This window comes from Nerophis lumbriciformis, linkage group LG17, assembly GCF_033978685.3.
Source record: "Nerophis lumbriciformis linkage group LG17, RoL_Nlum_v2.1, whole genome shotgun sequence".
In the NCBI taxonomy this organism is placed as follows: Eukaryota; Metazoa; Chordata; class Actinopteri; order Syngnathiformes; family Syngnathidae; genus Nerophis; species Nerophis lumbriciformis.
Genome location: NC_084564.2, coordinates 34,635,630 through 34,651,973, shown reverse-complemented (window position 1 = coordinate 34,651,973; position 16,344 = coordinate 34,635,630). Strand labels below are relative to the sequence as shown.

The 16,344-nt window shown below is 41.0% G+C and overlaps 3 protein-coding genes across 5 annotated transcripts in view; 1 reads left to right on the top strand and 2 right to left on the bottom strand.

The window, feature by feature from the left end:
• Window positions 1-16,344, top strand: part of LOC133614829 (extracellular calcium-sensing receptor-like) — a 145,118-nt gene that overhangs the window by 59,674 nt on the left and 69,100 nt on the right. The gene's annotated exons all lie outside the window — the stretch shown is intronic.
• Window positions 331-4,091, bottom strand: LOC133614830 (extracellular calcium-sensing receptor-like). The gene is made up of 6 exons (XM_072915023.1): window positions 3,955-4,091; window positions 3,583-3,871; window positions 2,691-3,503; window positions 2,221-2,448; window positions 1,315-1,438; window positions 331-1,235 (listed from the first exon to the last, which is right to left on the bottom strand). The coding sequence occupies exons 1-6, from the start codon at window positions 4,089-4,091 to the stop codon at window positions 331-333; spliced, it is 2,496 nt and encodes an 831-aa protein (XP_072771124.1).
• On the bottom strand, window positions 8,155-12,353 carry LOC140679514 (extracellular calcium-sensing receptor-like). The gene is made up of 6 exons (XM_072915024.1): window positions 12,163-12,353; window positions 11,794-12,085; window positions 10,924-11,718; window positions 10,629-10,850; window positions 10,432-10,555; window positions 8,155-9,068 (listed from the first exon to the last, which is right to left on the bottom strand). The coding sequence occupies exons 1-6, from the start codon at window positions 12,249-12,251 to the stop codon at window positions 8,155-8,157; spliced, it is 2,436 nt and encodes an 811-aa protein (XP_072771125.1). The 5' UTR covers window positions 12,252-12,353.

Genomic DNA, 16,344 nt, shown 5'->3' with positions numbered 1-16,344 from the left:
GACATCTCTAATAATCATTATTAGTACATGAGTTGTGCATTGTGTTTTAAATAAGCAGAAATAAATAGTTTATGTTGCTCTTATTATCATTTCAATAAAGTGACACAACAGTAGAATTGACATGTTCTTTATTTGAAATAAAAAGCATGCCTATGTTTTAACACGAAAATAATACACTATATTGCCAAAAGTATTTGGCCACCTGCCTTGACTCATATATGAACTTGAAGTGCCATCCCGGGCCAAGTGATTAGGACACCTGATTCTGATCATTTGGATGGGTGACCAAATACTTTTGGCAATATAGTGTATCTATGTTTACAAACATCTTTAATTATTTGACTTTCCCATGATGTGCTTCTTAGTGTTTTTCTCAGGTTTAAACAGTATTATAAAGCATTTTGGCATAAAAATGCAAACAAGCAGTCCGTAACTAGAGGCCAGGATGGCAAATATCTCCACAGCGACAGTGAACTTGCCAGGAGAGCTCACATAAGCCGGGATGAAGGCGATCCAGACGACACAGAATATCAACATACTGAAAGTGATTAATTTCGCTTCATTGAAATTATCTGGTAGTTTTCGAGCTAAAAAAGCAATTAGGAAACATAACATGGCCAGGACTCCTATGTAGCCCAGAACAGCCCAGAAGCCCAAAGCAGAGCCGAGGTGGCACTCTAAGATGATTCTGTCTCTGTAAAGTAACATGTTCTTGAATGGCAAAGGAGGGCTGATGGTTAACCAAAGTATGCATATGACCACTTGTACCAGAGTGAATGCCGCAACACAGAGTCTCTGCTGTGTGGGTCCAAACCACTTCATTAGATTACTGCCTGGAAGTGAGGCTTTAAAGGCCAACAAGACCAGTATCGTTTTCCCTAGAACACATGAGATGCACAGCACGAAGGTGATGCCGAAGGCTGTGTGGCGCAGCATGCAGGACCACTCGGTGGGTCGGCCGAGGAAGGTCAGAGAGCACAGAAAGCACAGGGTCAAGGAGAAGAGCAGCAGGAAGCTCAGCTCGGAGTTGTTTGCTCGTACGAGCGGCGTTTCTTTGTGGCAGTAGAAGACTAACGTCGCTATCATGGTCAGGAACACTCCTAGCAAAGAGAACAAGGCTAAAAGAGTTCCCAGTATTTCTTCATAGGTCAAGAACTCTATTTTCTTTGGGATGCAGGCGTCTCTGTGTTTGTTGGACCAGAAGTCAGATGGACATTTCATGCAATGTAGAGAATCTGCAAAATGGCCAACCGTACAGTGTGTATTTACATTGAGTTGAAGGTTGTTCTTACAATGGAATAGTGACTTGTTTACCTGTTACATTACTGATCTCTCCTGCGGGGCAAATAATGCAGTCGTAGCAACACACCGGACGCCCTTTTTGAAGGACTTGGCGGGTTCCTGGAAGACAACTCTCACTGCACACTGACACGGGCACCTGTCACACAAACCCAGTGTGAACCAAGCATTAAACTACCTAGACCAGGCCTGGGCAATTATTTTGACTCGGGGGGCCAAATTTAGAGAAAAAAATTTGTCTGGGGGTTGGTATATCTGACAAATATAGCTAAACATTTTATGACAGACCGCCCTAATAAACAGAATAGAATTTAAAAAAAATTAACTGAACGAGACACCCAGAATGTACATGAAAATAAAGGAAGTGGGATTTACAATATTAACTATGAATGATAAAACACTGAATATTATAAATATAAATATAAATATAAACATCGACATATTTTACAATAAACAAAAATGCAACAAACACAGCAAAATATGAACGCGAAGGGTAAAAACAACCCCCGCCTACAATCTGATACATCTGATATATCACTAAGATTTAGAACTTTGTTGTAAAAATCTCCTTCCGCGTGTGTCTCTGACACCCGCATTTCAGGCTGGCCGCTCTGGAAACACTCTGTGGAAACGCTCCCCATCCACACTGCTTGGTGCCTTGTCTGAGCTGCTGTGACTTAGATTACCATAGTAACTAGTATGTAATGCAAAAGTGCAGATTCCAACCATTGAAATACTTTGTACAGTCCAAGACTTACGGTCATTTGAAAACATCACTGCACATCATAATGGCAGCTATAGTTTCCGGAAAAAAATGTTTGGGAATGTCCGGTGGGCCAGATTGAAAAGCTTAACGGGCCGCATGCTGCTTAATTTGCCCAGGTCTGACCTAGACAATGACTAATAAAACTCAACCACCACCTTGGAGTGTCCGTTTCCCCAGACCACTGGAATGTTGCTCATGATAAACTGATGGCTCTCTGCCAGAGAAGCGTCATAAATGCCCACTGTCACTCCCTCCATCATTCCTCCACTTTTCATTTGTAAGTTGACCAGCTCGTATTTTGCCGGTGAGTCACCGTTGCTGTCAAAATAAACTCTTTCCCCTCCTTGAGTGGTGAAGTTGACCTTGCCGAGATACTGCAGGACCTAGAGAGATGGTGCAACATGCAAACAATTTAGCAGAAATTGCACAAAATGTTAGGCGCTGTCACTGCACCTGCATGTGCTTTGTGCAAAATCCCACAGGAATATACAAAAACATAAATGATGAGTTTTGCTACAACACAAAACACATAAGGGGCTAACGTTTTCAACAAAAACATATTATTTTGCCATCATTTCAAAGCAGCTAATATTCTATGAGGGTAAAATGAATAGTAATTGTTTACCTGCCATGGCTTAATGTGTGCAGTATCAGCACAACTCCCATTGGAAAAGGGCCCTTTTCCTTCTTCACACCTGAATAGGTCGTTTAGGGCGTGGGCCACCGAGTAGACGGACTTGTAGACATTGTTGGTGAACCTCAGCTTGGACACGCTGGTGTATTGTGACTGGACGTCTTGCAGGCTCTCGTGGCCGCTGCAGGGCTTCCGTTGGCCGTTTGCGATTGCAGTTAGCGAGCAGTCAAACGTCTCCTCCCAAAAGTCTTGCACGAACCGGCTGTGCGGGAACTGCGAGGGGTGGAGCCCTCTCAGGTGCTCCTCCAGCCCGGGGATCTCAGCTCTGCTGACAGTGAAGCCCAGTGAGCCCGCAAGGACGCCGTGGCCCTCGCTTTCAGGCAGAGAGTGATCGGTGATCCAGGCATCACTGCCGACCCACTGCAGACCTGTAACGTTACGTCTGAACAGCTCCTTTGCCAGCAATTTGATTTCTCTATGACTCACAAAGGCCATAATCACTTTGGAAGTAGCACTTTGAATTGTGTCTGTTACCCTCTGCAGATCATTAGGTGGACCAGAGGATGAGAAGGCATCTGAATACTCAATGCACACTCCATATTCTTGTGCAGCCTGTATGAATGCAGCAATGCCATTGAGGCCATACTCATTGTCCACAGCTATGGCTCCAATCCACATCCAACCCAGGTGCTTGACCAGCTTTGCTAAAGCTCGACTCTGGTAGTAGTCACTGGGAATGGTTCTGAAAAAGGTTGGGTACTCTTTTCTGTTGCTGAGACAGGCACATGTGGCAAAATGGCTAACCTGTAATGAAACAGACAAACTCTGTACCAAATATTACATTGTTTACAATATTAAAGTCAATAAAAGCGTGTATTCATACCACCGGAACATTGAAGCGTCCGAGTATTGGTGCAAATGCAATGGTTGGTCTGGAACCTGAATGACCCAGGATAGCTTGTACCGTCTCTACTTTGGTACAGTTTTCATTGCGGATTTCTCTCTCGAGTCCACTCACCAGTGCCAGTGCCGCTCTCAGAATATCCATAGTCCCACAATCGTCGTATATCTTGTAACCCAGTTTGATGTCAGGTAGCATGTCTGGGTTCTTATTGATCTCATTGATAGCGAATATCATCGCCTGAGAGAATTTAAATTCCCTAAAGTTGAAGCTGGAGTGGCAAAAGAAATGCACTCATATGTCAGATTCAAATAATACAACAAACGGATAACTAGCATGCAAAGCAGTACATACTTTTTACACCTTCGCACCTCTGGAAGGACCTGAAATGTGTTAACTGCATAATCCTGCCCCGTGCGGAACGAAAAAATTCCTCCAATCACAAGATCCCCATGCTGCTCCAGCTCGGGCAGGTGTGGCGACCCTTGCATTCTGCACACACACTCCCCCCTCTTCGCTGCCAGCAAGACCAAAACCAAGAGGCTCAACGGCGACATGGTGCAGCTCTGCAGACCAGGCCAGCCAGCCAGCCACACGACACATAACACGGCTTTATACACTAAGGAGGGAGAAGTTGTCATGGTTCATCTCATACCTCAGGAGATTAGAAGAAACCAAACAAGTGAAGATGTGTTGTTTTGTGGAAATGTGTTTTTTATTCCAGAGCAAATAAAAAGAATGGAAATGATAATATAATCACAAGTAATGTACTGCATAGTTATTCTTCTTCTATGTATTCTTCAAAATATGCAATTAGATTTAAAAAGTTATTCTTCATGTGCAGTCTCATTCAGTTGCATTTCTTCAATGTATTGCGTTAACATAATTCTGCGTCAGATTAACTTCTCCTAAATTGACAACAGTATTGGGAATGGACATTACACCTGAAGGCAGTGAAAGTTTGTGAGGCAGCTGATGTTAAACCTGGGAGAGGGTGTGTTGGTTTTAAATATTGGTTTTAGTTACAAAGCCCAAAACCAGTGAAGTTGGCACATTGTGTAAATCGTAAATAAAAACAGAATACAATGATTTGGTAATCCTTTTCAATTTATATTCAATTGAATAGACTGCAAAGACCATATATTTAAGGTTCGAACTGTGTTTTTTTTTTGCAAATAATCATTAGCTTAGAATTTAATGGCAGCAACACATTGAAAAAAAGTTGGCACAGGGGCATTTTTACCACTGTGTTATATGGCCTTTCCTTTTAACAACACTCAGTAAACGTTTGGGAATTGAGGAGACCAATTTTTGAAGCTTTTCAGTTGGAATTCTTTCAGAATCAGAATCAGCTTTATTGTCATTACGCAAGGTAACGAGATTGAGGCCATTCCATACAGTGCGATGTGTGCATGCTAGAAAAACAATGTGCAAATATATAAAAATTAAAAAAAATAAAATAAAAAAAATGTAGAAGTGCAATGAATATGGTGTGAAATGAATATATACATGAAAAAACAAAACAAAAACAGGGTGGTTGGTGGAATGGGTTATTGCACCGAAGAGAAGGCAGTTATGAGGGACAATGGGGCAGTCCGTTCAGGATGGTTATGGCCCTGGGGAAGAAGCTGTTCTTTAGCCTGTTTGTTTTGGTTTTAATGCACCCATTCTTGCTTGATGTACAGCTTAAGTTGTTCAAGAGTCCGGGGTCTCCGTTGTGGTATTTTAGGCTTCATAATGCGCCACACATTTTCAATGGGAGACAGGTCTGGACTACAGGCAGGCCAGTCTAGTACCTGCACTCTTTTACTACGAAGCCACACTGTTGTAACAAGTGGCTTGGCATTGTCTTGCTGAAATAAGCAGGGGCGTCCAGATTTTCTGAACCTTTGATGATATTACGGACCGTAGATGGTGATATCCCTTAAATCCTTGCAATAGCTTGTTGAGAAATGTTGTTCTTAAACTGTTGGACAATTTGCTCACGCATTTGTTCACAAAGTGGTGACCCTCGCCCCATTCTTGTTTGTGAATGACTGAGCATTTCATAGAAGCTGCTTTTATACCCAATCATGGCACCCACCTGTTCCCAATTAGCCTGTTCACCTGAGGGACGTGTTAATTAAGTGTTTGATAAGCATTCCTCAACTTTTTCAGTCTTTTTTGCAACACAAATGAGCTAATATTTGCAAAAAATAACAAAAGTTTACCAGTTTGAACATTAAGTATATTGTCTTTGCAGTCTATTCAATTGAACATAGGTTGAAAAGGATTTGCAAATCATTGTATTCTGTTTTTATTCACGATTTACTGGTTTTGGGTTTTCTACAATAATTACATCAATATTTTTTGTTTTCACAAAATCTTTTGTCCTTTTATATTGTTTATAAACTCAGGAAATACGTCCCTGGACACATGAGAACTTTAATTCTGACTAATGTACCACCCTGTAACTACTTGGTATTGGATCCATACCCAAAGTTGTAGTATCTCCCAAAACATATGTAACATATCCAAACAACAGAAGAATATGTGCTTATTACATCTTAACAGAAGTGTAGATAGAATATATTAAAATGGAAAGTAATCCGGTATTAACAGCAAATGAACAAGTAGATTAATAATCCATCCATCTATTAATTTTTTACTGCTTGTCCCTCATAATTTTGACAAAACTATACAATCGGAAATGACACAATATGTTACTGCATACACCAGTAGGGAAATTAGGAGCGTTTGTAACCAGTTTGCTTACTTACTATTCAAAGCAAAGTTGTCCATATGTTCACTAAGTTAATTATTGCCAAAAATGTTCTTCAATTGCAATAAGAAACATACACTATGTTTAATGAGTTTTTGTTAAAATAAAGACAGCAATTAAATATTTTTTGGGATATGCTTTATTTTGAAAAGTATCAAAGTACTGAAAAACAATTTGGTACTGGTCCCAAAATATTGGTATCTGAACCTTGGTGCCTCAGACCGGAAGTCTCTGCAGAGAGTGGCAAGGACGGCAGAAAAGATCATCAGGACTCCTCTTCCTCCTATCCAGAAAATCGCAAAAAGCCGCTGCCTGACCAGGGCTCAGAAAATCTGTAGTGACCCCTCCCACCCCACCAAGGACTGTTTTCACTGCTGGACTCTAGAAAGAGGTTCCGCAGCCTCCGTAGCAGAACCTCCTGGGTTCTGTAACAGCTTCTTCCTTCAGGCCATCAGACTTTTGAACGCATTGATTGATTGATTGATTGAGACTTTTATTAGTAGGTTGCACAGTGAAGTACATATTCCGTACAATTGACCACTAAATGGTAACACCCGAATACGTTTTTCAACTTGTTTAAGTTGGGGTCCACTAAATTGATTCATGATACAGATATATACTATCATCATAATACAGTCATCACACAAGATAATCATCAGGGTATATACATTGAATTATTTACATTATTTACAATTCGGGGTGTGGATGGGGGGGGGGGGGGGTTAGGTTTGGTTCTTATCAGTCATCAACTATTGAGAACAGAGAAATGGACATTGAAACAGTGTAGGTCTGACTTGGTACGATATGTACAGCAAGTAGTGGACATAGAGAGAGAGAGAGAGAGAGAGAGAGATCAGAAGGCATAAGAAAAGTATCTACATTTGATTATTAACAATCCGGGGAGGGTGTTAGTTTAGGGTTGTAGTTGCCTGGAGGTGTACTTGTATTGCGGTTTTGAAGGAGGATAGAGATGCCCTTTCTTTTATACCTGTTGGGAGCCCATTCCACATTGATGTGGCATAGAAAGAAAATGAGTTAAGACCTTTGTTAATTCGGAATCTGGGTTTAGCGTGGTTAGTGGTGCTCCCCCTGGTGTTGTGGTTATGGCGGTCATTTACGTTAAGGAAGTAGTTTGACATGTACTTCGATATCAGGGATGTGTAGCAAATTTTATAGACTAGGCTCAGTGCAAGTTGTTTTACTCTGTCCTCCACCCTGAGCCAGCCCACTTTGGAGAAGTGGGTAGGAGTGAGGTGGGATCTGGAGTCGAGGTCTAGAAGTAATCTGACTAGCTTATTCTGGGATGTTTGGAGTTTAAATTTGAGGGTTTTGGAGGTGCTAGGGTACCAGGAGGTGCATGCGTAATCGAAAAAGGGTTGAACGAGAGTTCAAAATAGTTCCCTCAATTCCCCCCCAAAACGGATTAACTCGCTGGAATATAAAGACAATATAACATACATTCATAAACGTGGATAAATACGAAAAAATGCAATATATTCATCTGTACAGTAATCTATTTATTTATACCTGCACATTATTGCTCTTTTATTCTGCACTACAACGAGCTAATGTGTTTGAATGACAATAAAAAGGAAGTCTAAGTCTAAATAGCAGTTTATTTTTATTTATTTTAGAATGCACAGAAAAGGGAAAGACATGTGTTCTTGTCTCAGAGAAGGATTGTGAATGATGGGAAAAATAATAAAACGGTCGCCATGATTGATAAGTTTTACTAATTAAGAGGTGATCACCGTCTCTAAATCTAAACAAATGTGTTGAGTTGTGAAAAGTATTCATAAGGATTGTAGTCTCCCTTTACTCATCATGTTCTTTTTTGTGTTCTTCTCAGGTCGCATTAGTATTATGTAACATTTAGGAACAAATATGCAAATGAGCAATCCAAAGCTGGAGGCCAATATCGCAAATATTTCCACAGTGACACTGAACTTGCCAGGGGAGCTGATATAAGCGGGGATGAAAGTGATCCACACTGCGGAAAATATCAACATGCTAAAGGTAATCAATTTGGCTTCGTTAAAGTTATCGGGCAACTTCCGCGCCAAAAAGGCAAGAATGAAACACAACACGGCCAAAAGACCGATGTAGCCAAGCACAGCCCAGAATCCCACGGCTGAACCCACGGCGCACTCGAAAATGATTTTATCTTTATACTCCTTTAAATTCTTCAGAGGAAAAGGAGGAGCCATTGTTAGCCAGAGGATGCATATGATGACTTGTATAAGAGTGAACGCCAGCACACTAAGCCTCTGCTGAAGAGGCCCAAACCACTTCATGACGTTACTGTCAGGAAGTGTGGCCCTGAAGGCCATCAGCACCACTATGGTCTTCCCCAGAACGCAAGAGATGCAAAGCACGAAGGTGATGCCGAAAGCTGTGTGGCGCAGCATGCAGGACCACTCGGTGGGCGGGCCGATGAAGGTCAGAGAGCACAGGAAGCACAATGTCAAGGAGAACAGCAACAGGAAGCTCAGCTCCGAGTTGTTGGCCCTGACGATGGGCGTTTTCCTGTATTTAAAGAAAACACAGGCTACAGCCGCTGTCATGCACGAGCCCAGTAAAGATGCCACGGTAAGTAACGCTCCCATGACCTCCTCGTAAGACAGGAACTCGGCTTCTTTTTTCAAGCAGGCGTTTCTTCTCTCATTTGGCCAGAACTCAGAGGGACATCGCGCGCATGTGACAGAATCTGAAATTGAAAACATTTCTCAGACTACATTTTCATTAATATCTGTGTGAAGTCTTATCTTTTGTAGCTCCGGTTTATGATTACGTTTTGCATTTCAGCCTGATATCGTTTTCCAAGTATGCACTCATTTTGATTTGATAAGAGGTTAAGCATACACCGTATTTTCCGGACTATAAGGCGCACTTAAAATCCTTTTTTTCCCTCAAAACTCGACAGTGTGCCTTATAACCCGGTGCACCTAATGTAAGGAATAAGTTTGGTTGAGCTTACCCACCTCGAAGCAATTTTATTTGGTACATGGTGTAATGATAAGTGTGACCAGTAGATGGCAGTCAAACATAATATATAAGTGTAGGCTGCACCGTTTGATGTGCTTCAACATACGAGTATTATTATGGTGTGTGTCTAAGGTAAGACATATAATCTGGCTTTTTGTTTCGCAATATTATGCAAAAGCAACTTTTCTTACCTTCTGGTACTTGCTGATATGTGTTTTGGATTTGCATAAATCCTGAAAAATTGCGCGCGTCCACCTTTGTAGTCCGTAGTCGATAAGCTTCTTCTTTTTCTCTATCTTCTTGTTATGGGACATTCATCCTCCACTGTTGCCATTTCTAATATACAGTAGTGTAAAGTTCTTACTCATAAACTCACCATGAAAGCACTAAAACATACCGGTGTAGTGAGTTTACATTATTCACCCGAACTTTGGTTATAAGAGTTCCGGTCGAACGGTTTTTCATGAGACACATTTCTGGTGTTGTGGTTTCCGGATAAGGAGATGCTGCTCCGTTATTGATTGAAGTCTGAATGTCATTAAAACAGTTAGCTCCATCTTTTGACTCTTCCTCGACTCCCGTCCTTGCACGCTACACCGCTACAACAAAGATGACGGGGAGAAGGCGCTGTCGAAGGTGAGCCACGTAAATAAGACTGCCCACAAAACGGCAAATTCGGAAGCGACTGTCAGAAAGCGGCTTGAAGATGATCTGTAAAACATAATCTATGCAACATTTTGACCAAAGAATTACCATTACATGTTATGTAGACCACAAGGAAGTGTTTTACATTTAGAAAAAAGAATAAATAATGTGACTCCTTTATGCACCCTATAATCCGGTGCGCCTAATTTATTTAAGTTAAGTTAAAGTACCAATGATTGTCACACACACACACTAGGTGTGGCAACATTATTCTCTGCATTTGACCCATCACCCTTGATCACCCCCTAGGAGGTGAGGGGAGCAGTGGGCAGCAGCGGTCAACAATAGACCATTCATCGGCAGTTCGCTTTATAATCCGGTGTGTCCTATGGTCTGGAAAATACGGTATATATATTTATTTTTTTCAAAGTTCTGACTACCTGTTATGTTGCTATATTCACCCTCTGCACACCTCACACAGTCATAGCAGCAGACATGCCTTCCTTTCTGCAGAACTTTGCGTGTCCCCGGGCGACACTTCTCACTACAAACTGACATCGGCACCTGCATTATTTAAAAACTGAGTGAATTCTCCTATAAATTGCAATTTAACTTTGTCTATTGCACCCCTGCTTACCTGGTGGGTGTGCTGTGCCCAAACCAGAGACTTAGTATGCAAAGTCAGCTGTTTGTCTGCAGATGCGTCATACAAACCGACTGTGACAAATGTGACGACCCCCTTTTCTCCGGGCTGCCAGTTTATGATTTCATATTTGGCTGTTGGGTCTCCATTCTCATTGAAGTAAACTTCATCTCCTTCCTTAGTTATGAATCGAATATTCTTCATGTGGTGTAAAATCTAAGCAGAGATACATATAAATGTTAGTTAGCTTATATATTTCCTTTTTTTTTACACTTTGGAATGTACTTACTGTGAATGGCTTTAGCTGCATCTTTGTGTTACATGTTGTGTTACAACCAAGAATACCATGAAGTGCGTGGACGACAGTGTACACTGCTTTATAGACATTATTAAATATTGGCATGAGTGACATATCAGTGAAGCTGTTGTGAATGTTGCCCAGGTCCTCAAAATCACTGCACTTCCTCTGACTCCTGGAGGACAAGTTTGTTTGCTTGAGCTGACAGTTGAACAATGTCTCCCAGAATTTTTTGAAAGTGTCATCACCAGATGAATTGAGGGGTTTGACGTCCAATATGAACTCCCTCATGCCCGATACATGTGCTTTGGGAATCGACAGGCCGATGGCTCCATCCAAGATGTGATGCTGATCAATAGCGGCAGTTTGGGAATCAAATATCCAAGATTCAGTGCCAACCCACTGGTAGCCGGTCAGGTTATGATAAGACAATTGGGGTATCAGCACATCTAAGTCCATGTGGGAGAGGAACGCGACAATCACTTTGGAAGTGGAACCCTTAATGACATCTATTATCTTTTGTATTTTGTCTGGTGGATCAGTCCTAAAGAAAGACACTGAGTACTCCAGGCAGATACCGAGCTGCCGGGCAGTCGCTGTAAATGTGGCCATTCCGTTGTTACCATAATCATCATTGGTGTTAATAGCTCCAACCCAGGTCCACCCGAAGTGCTTGACTAGCTGTGCCAGGGCTCTACTTTGGTAGTAATCACTAGGTATTGTTCTGAGGAAAGACGGGTATTTGACTTTATCGCTGAGGCAAGCACAGGTGGCAAAGTGACTGATCTGCAGGAATAGAGGACGTCATTATTAACAATATTTAGTTATCATTGACTATACATTACACCCAGTCCTACCCACCAGTGGGATGTGAAAGGGTCCGATGACAGTAGCTATAGCCATGCAAGGAGAGGACGACGTCTCACCCACAATAGCCTGAACTTGGGCTGGTCTGGTGCAGAGCTCGTCCAAAGGACCGTCCGATTCCCCATTGGCCATAGCCAGTGCAACCCTCACCCCTCTAGAAATGGAGCCGCAAGAGTCATAGATTTTATAGCCCAGAGTGAGACCGGGCAGCAGGTCTGTGCTGTTGTTTATCTCCTCGATGGCAAAGAGCATAGCCTGGGCAAACTGGAATCCCCTAAAATTCAAACTGGGTGCAGATAGTTGCAAGCAGCTTTATGCAAAAATGTAAAGTGAATACAATCAAATGTTCTTGCTATGGTTTACCTGGTGCACTGCAGTGGAGGCGGCTTGTGCTCGTAGGTATCCTTTCGGTCATTCCAGCTGCTGTGGAGAGAAAAGATGCCCCCCAACATGATGTCTCCGTCCTTAAACAGCTGGGGGTTCTCAGTATTTCCTCTGCGCTTGCAGATTGGCTGATCGGCCCAAGAGAAAGACGCTACCAGGAATAGGTGTAGTAGTGCCCAACCCTGCTCTGCCCACCTGTGTGTGGACGTCATGGTGTCTGAGCATGAGGCCAAGTTGCAGAGTAACATGGCTGGACCATTAGTGTGAATCAGGAGCACTGCACGTTTTATACCTTTTAAAGCAGCATATAATCAGTCTGCAAGGAGGGGCAGGAGGTGGGAGGTACCAAGAGAAATTAATGTATTTTTATAAAATAAAATGCTTCAAAAAAGAGCCCACGTTTATGTTGTTTGGAATGTGTTGAATTTAAGTTGTATTTAACCCGTGTAATCAGTTTTGCATTGTTAAACTTTAAGAAACAAGCCTTTGTCCAGTATATTCTATCATATGCAGAAAGTATGAGTATTTCCAACAATTTCCATTTCCAGAATCAGAATCCCTTTTAGTTTAAAGTACAGCAAATGTAGTTCAACAATACAATAACCCACCACTTCATTGGGTACTTCACACCAAATTTGAGACCCAAAAGAAAGCTCTATCCAAAATAGTGTGTTTTCAAAACATATTACAGAAAATAAAAAGCACATTCTTAAACTAATACCTTTCTGAATCAAGTGTACATTGGTAAACAGGGATGGGTGCTTTTGAATCGATACTGGTACTCAACAATACCAATTGTTTGTTCTTTTGCTTGTGTTAATGTGTTAAAAAATGTTGTTTTTTCGATATTAAAATCTTTTTTATTAATTAAATTTTAATTCAATTTGTGAAAGATAATGTAGTTTGACAGTTTTAATTTGTTATTTTTTTACACTTTTGAGTCTCATTTGCAAGTATTGTACTTAGGGCTGGGCGGTATATCGGATATAATCGATATATCGCAGGTTTGTCTCTGTGCGATATAGAAAATGACTATATCGTGATATTCGAGTATACGTCCTCACGCAGTTGCTTTTATCTGCGGACATTACACTTCAGGCTTTTCTCACTCTTTCTTGTATCTGCTTCTCACAGAGACATAAAACAAGCGCACCTTCTTACATATGTCACATACTGTCGCAACGTCATACGCCTTCGCGGAGCAGACAGGTAAGCGACATGGTAAAGTTAGCTGTGATACTAGCGGTGTGGTAACAAATGAAGGAATAATTAATTCCCAAGAAAAAGAGCAGGGAGTCCATCGTCTGGCAGTGGTTGGCTTCAAGAGGGAAGATGTTTTACAAGTATGCAGCAAAAGCTTTGCTACAAAAAGTAGCACCACTGCTAATGTGTAGCACCATTTGAAAAGTCACCCGCTAGAGCAGAGGTCCCCAAACTACGGCCCGCGTGCCGGATGCGGCCCCCCAGCATCCAAAATCCGGCCAACAGGAAGTCCCAAGTTAAAAAAAAATTTTTTTTAATTTTTAAATTTTTTCTTTAACATTTTTTTTTTTTGATTATTATTATTTTTTATCTTTCCTTTCTAATGCATTTTCTACCGCTTGTTACTCTTGGTGTCTCCTAGCCGCTCAGGCAAATCATATTGTATAAAAATGACTTTTCCCATCAATAACGTGACAATGTTAAATGTTGATGAACATCAATGTTAATTGATGTTAAATGACAAAACTGATTATAAAGATAATGTATGTATATATATATATATACATATATGTATATGTATATGTATGTATATATATATATATATATATATATATATATACATATATATACATACAACCTGGCCCCCAGCCAAATTTTTTTAACCCAATGCGGCCCCCGAGTCAAAAAGTTTGGGGACCCCTGCGCTAGAGAATGAAGTCTTGAAACCCCGCATGTCAACATCTCCAGCCGGTGCCACACCAACAAAATGCTGAAGCAACAATTTCCAGATCAACACCGTATGAAGAAAAAGTCAACAACAGAAGGAGATAACGTCCACAGTAAACTACCACATAGTGAAGGACATACACTATTGGATTTCCTTTTATGCAGCTAATTTTTATTTGACAGTTATTGAAATATCTTGTGTGAAATCATGCACAAAAGTGCACTTTATATGTTTTAAACTATTGTATTGGCGTTCTGTACAAAAGCACTGTAATTTAGTGTTGTTATGATATGTCATCTTAGTGACATCATGCACAAAAGTGCACTAATAGCTTGTTTTAAAATGTCTCTGACAATCTTGCACTTTCTGTTTTTGAATTTACATGAATGTTTGTGCCACTTCTTAATAACTGTTTAATAAATACAGTTTTGGTAAATTGACTTAGTTGTGATTTCCCTCTCTGCATGAAAGTTTAAAATGAGCATATATTAATGCAGTATGAACAAAAATGTTTTAATGTAGACACATAGAATCATCATACTGCTGTGATTGCATCAAGTGTTCATTCAAGGCTAAGGCAAAATATCGAGATATGATATTTAGGCCATGATGGCATGGCCTAAAAATATTGAGATATTAAAAAAAGGCTACATGGCCCGCCCTAATTGTACTGTATTATAAAGTAGACTTTGCATGCAGTTGCAATTACAAGATTGCTGTAGTGCACAGGTGTCAAACTCGTTTTCATTGAGGGCCACATCGCAGTTATGGTTGCCCTCAGAGGGCCGCGTTTAACAATGAGTAATATAGGAATATATATATAATACCCCGTTTCCATATGAGTTGGGAAATTGTGTTAGATGTAAATATAAACGGAGTTGAATATGCTACAAAGACAACATATTTAATGTTCAAACTGATAAACATTTTTTTTTTTGCAAATAATCATTAACTTTAGAATTTGATGCCAGCAACACGTGACAAAGAAGTTGGGAAAGGTGGCAATAAATACTGATAAAGTTCAGGAATGCTCATCAAACACTTATTTGGAACATCCCACAGGTGTGCAGGCTAATTGGGAACAGGTGGGTGCCATGATTGGGTATAAAAGTAGATTCCATGAAATGCTCAGTCATTAACAAACAAGGATGGGGCGATGGTCACCACTTTGTCAACAAATGCGTGAGCAAATTGTTGAACAGTTTAAGAAAAACCTTTCTCAACCAGCTATTGCAAGGAATTTAGGGATTTCACCATCTACGGTCCGTAATATCATCAAAGGGTTCAGAGAATCTGGAGAAATCACTGCACGTAAGCAGCTAAGCCCGTGACCTTCGATCCCTCAGGCTGTATTGCATCAACAAGCGACATCAGTGTGTAAATGATATCACCACATGGGCTCAGGAACACTTCAGAAATCCACTGTCAGCAACTACAGTTGGTCGCTACATCTGTAAGTGCAAGTTAAAACTCTCCTATGCAAGGCGAAAACCGTTTATCAACAACACCCAGAAACGCCGTCGGCTTCGCTGGGCCTGAGCTCATCTAAGATGGACTGAAACAAAGTGGAAAAGTGTTCTGTGGTCTGACGAGTCCACATTTCAAATTGTTTTTGGAAACTGTGGACGTCGTGTCCTCCGGACCAAAGAGGAAAAGAACCATCCGGATTGTTATAGGTGCAAAGTTGAAAAGCCAGCATCTGTGATGGTATGGGGGTGCATTAGTGCCCAAAACATGGGTAACTTACACATCTGTGAAGGCACCATTAATGCTGAAAGGTACATATAGGTTTTGGAGCAACATATGTTGCCATCCAAGCAACATTACCATGGACGCCCCTGCTTATTTCAGCAAGACAATGCCAAGCCACGTGTTACATCAATGTGGCTTCATAGTAAATGAGTGCGGGTACTAGACTGGCCTGCCTGTAGTCCAGACCTGTCTCCCATTGAAAATGTGTGGTGCATTATGAAACCTAAAATACCACAACGGAGACCCCCGGACTGTTGAACAACTCAAGCTGTACATCAAGCAAGAATGGGAAAAAATTCCACCTGAGAAGCTTAAAAAATGTGTCTCCTCAGTTCCCAAACGTTTACTGAGTGTTGTTAAAAGGAAAGGCCATGTAACACAGTGGTGAACATGCTCTTTCCCAACTACTTTGGCACGCGTTGCAGCCATGAAATTGTAAGTTAATTATTATTTGCAAAAAAAAAATAAAGTTTATGAGT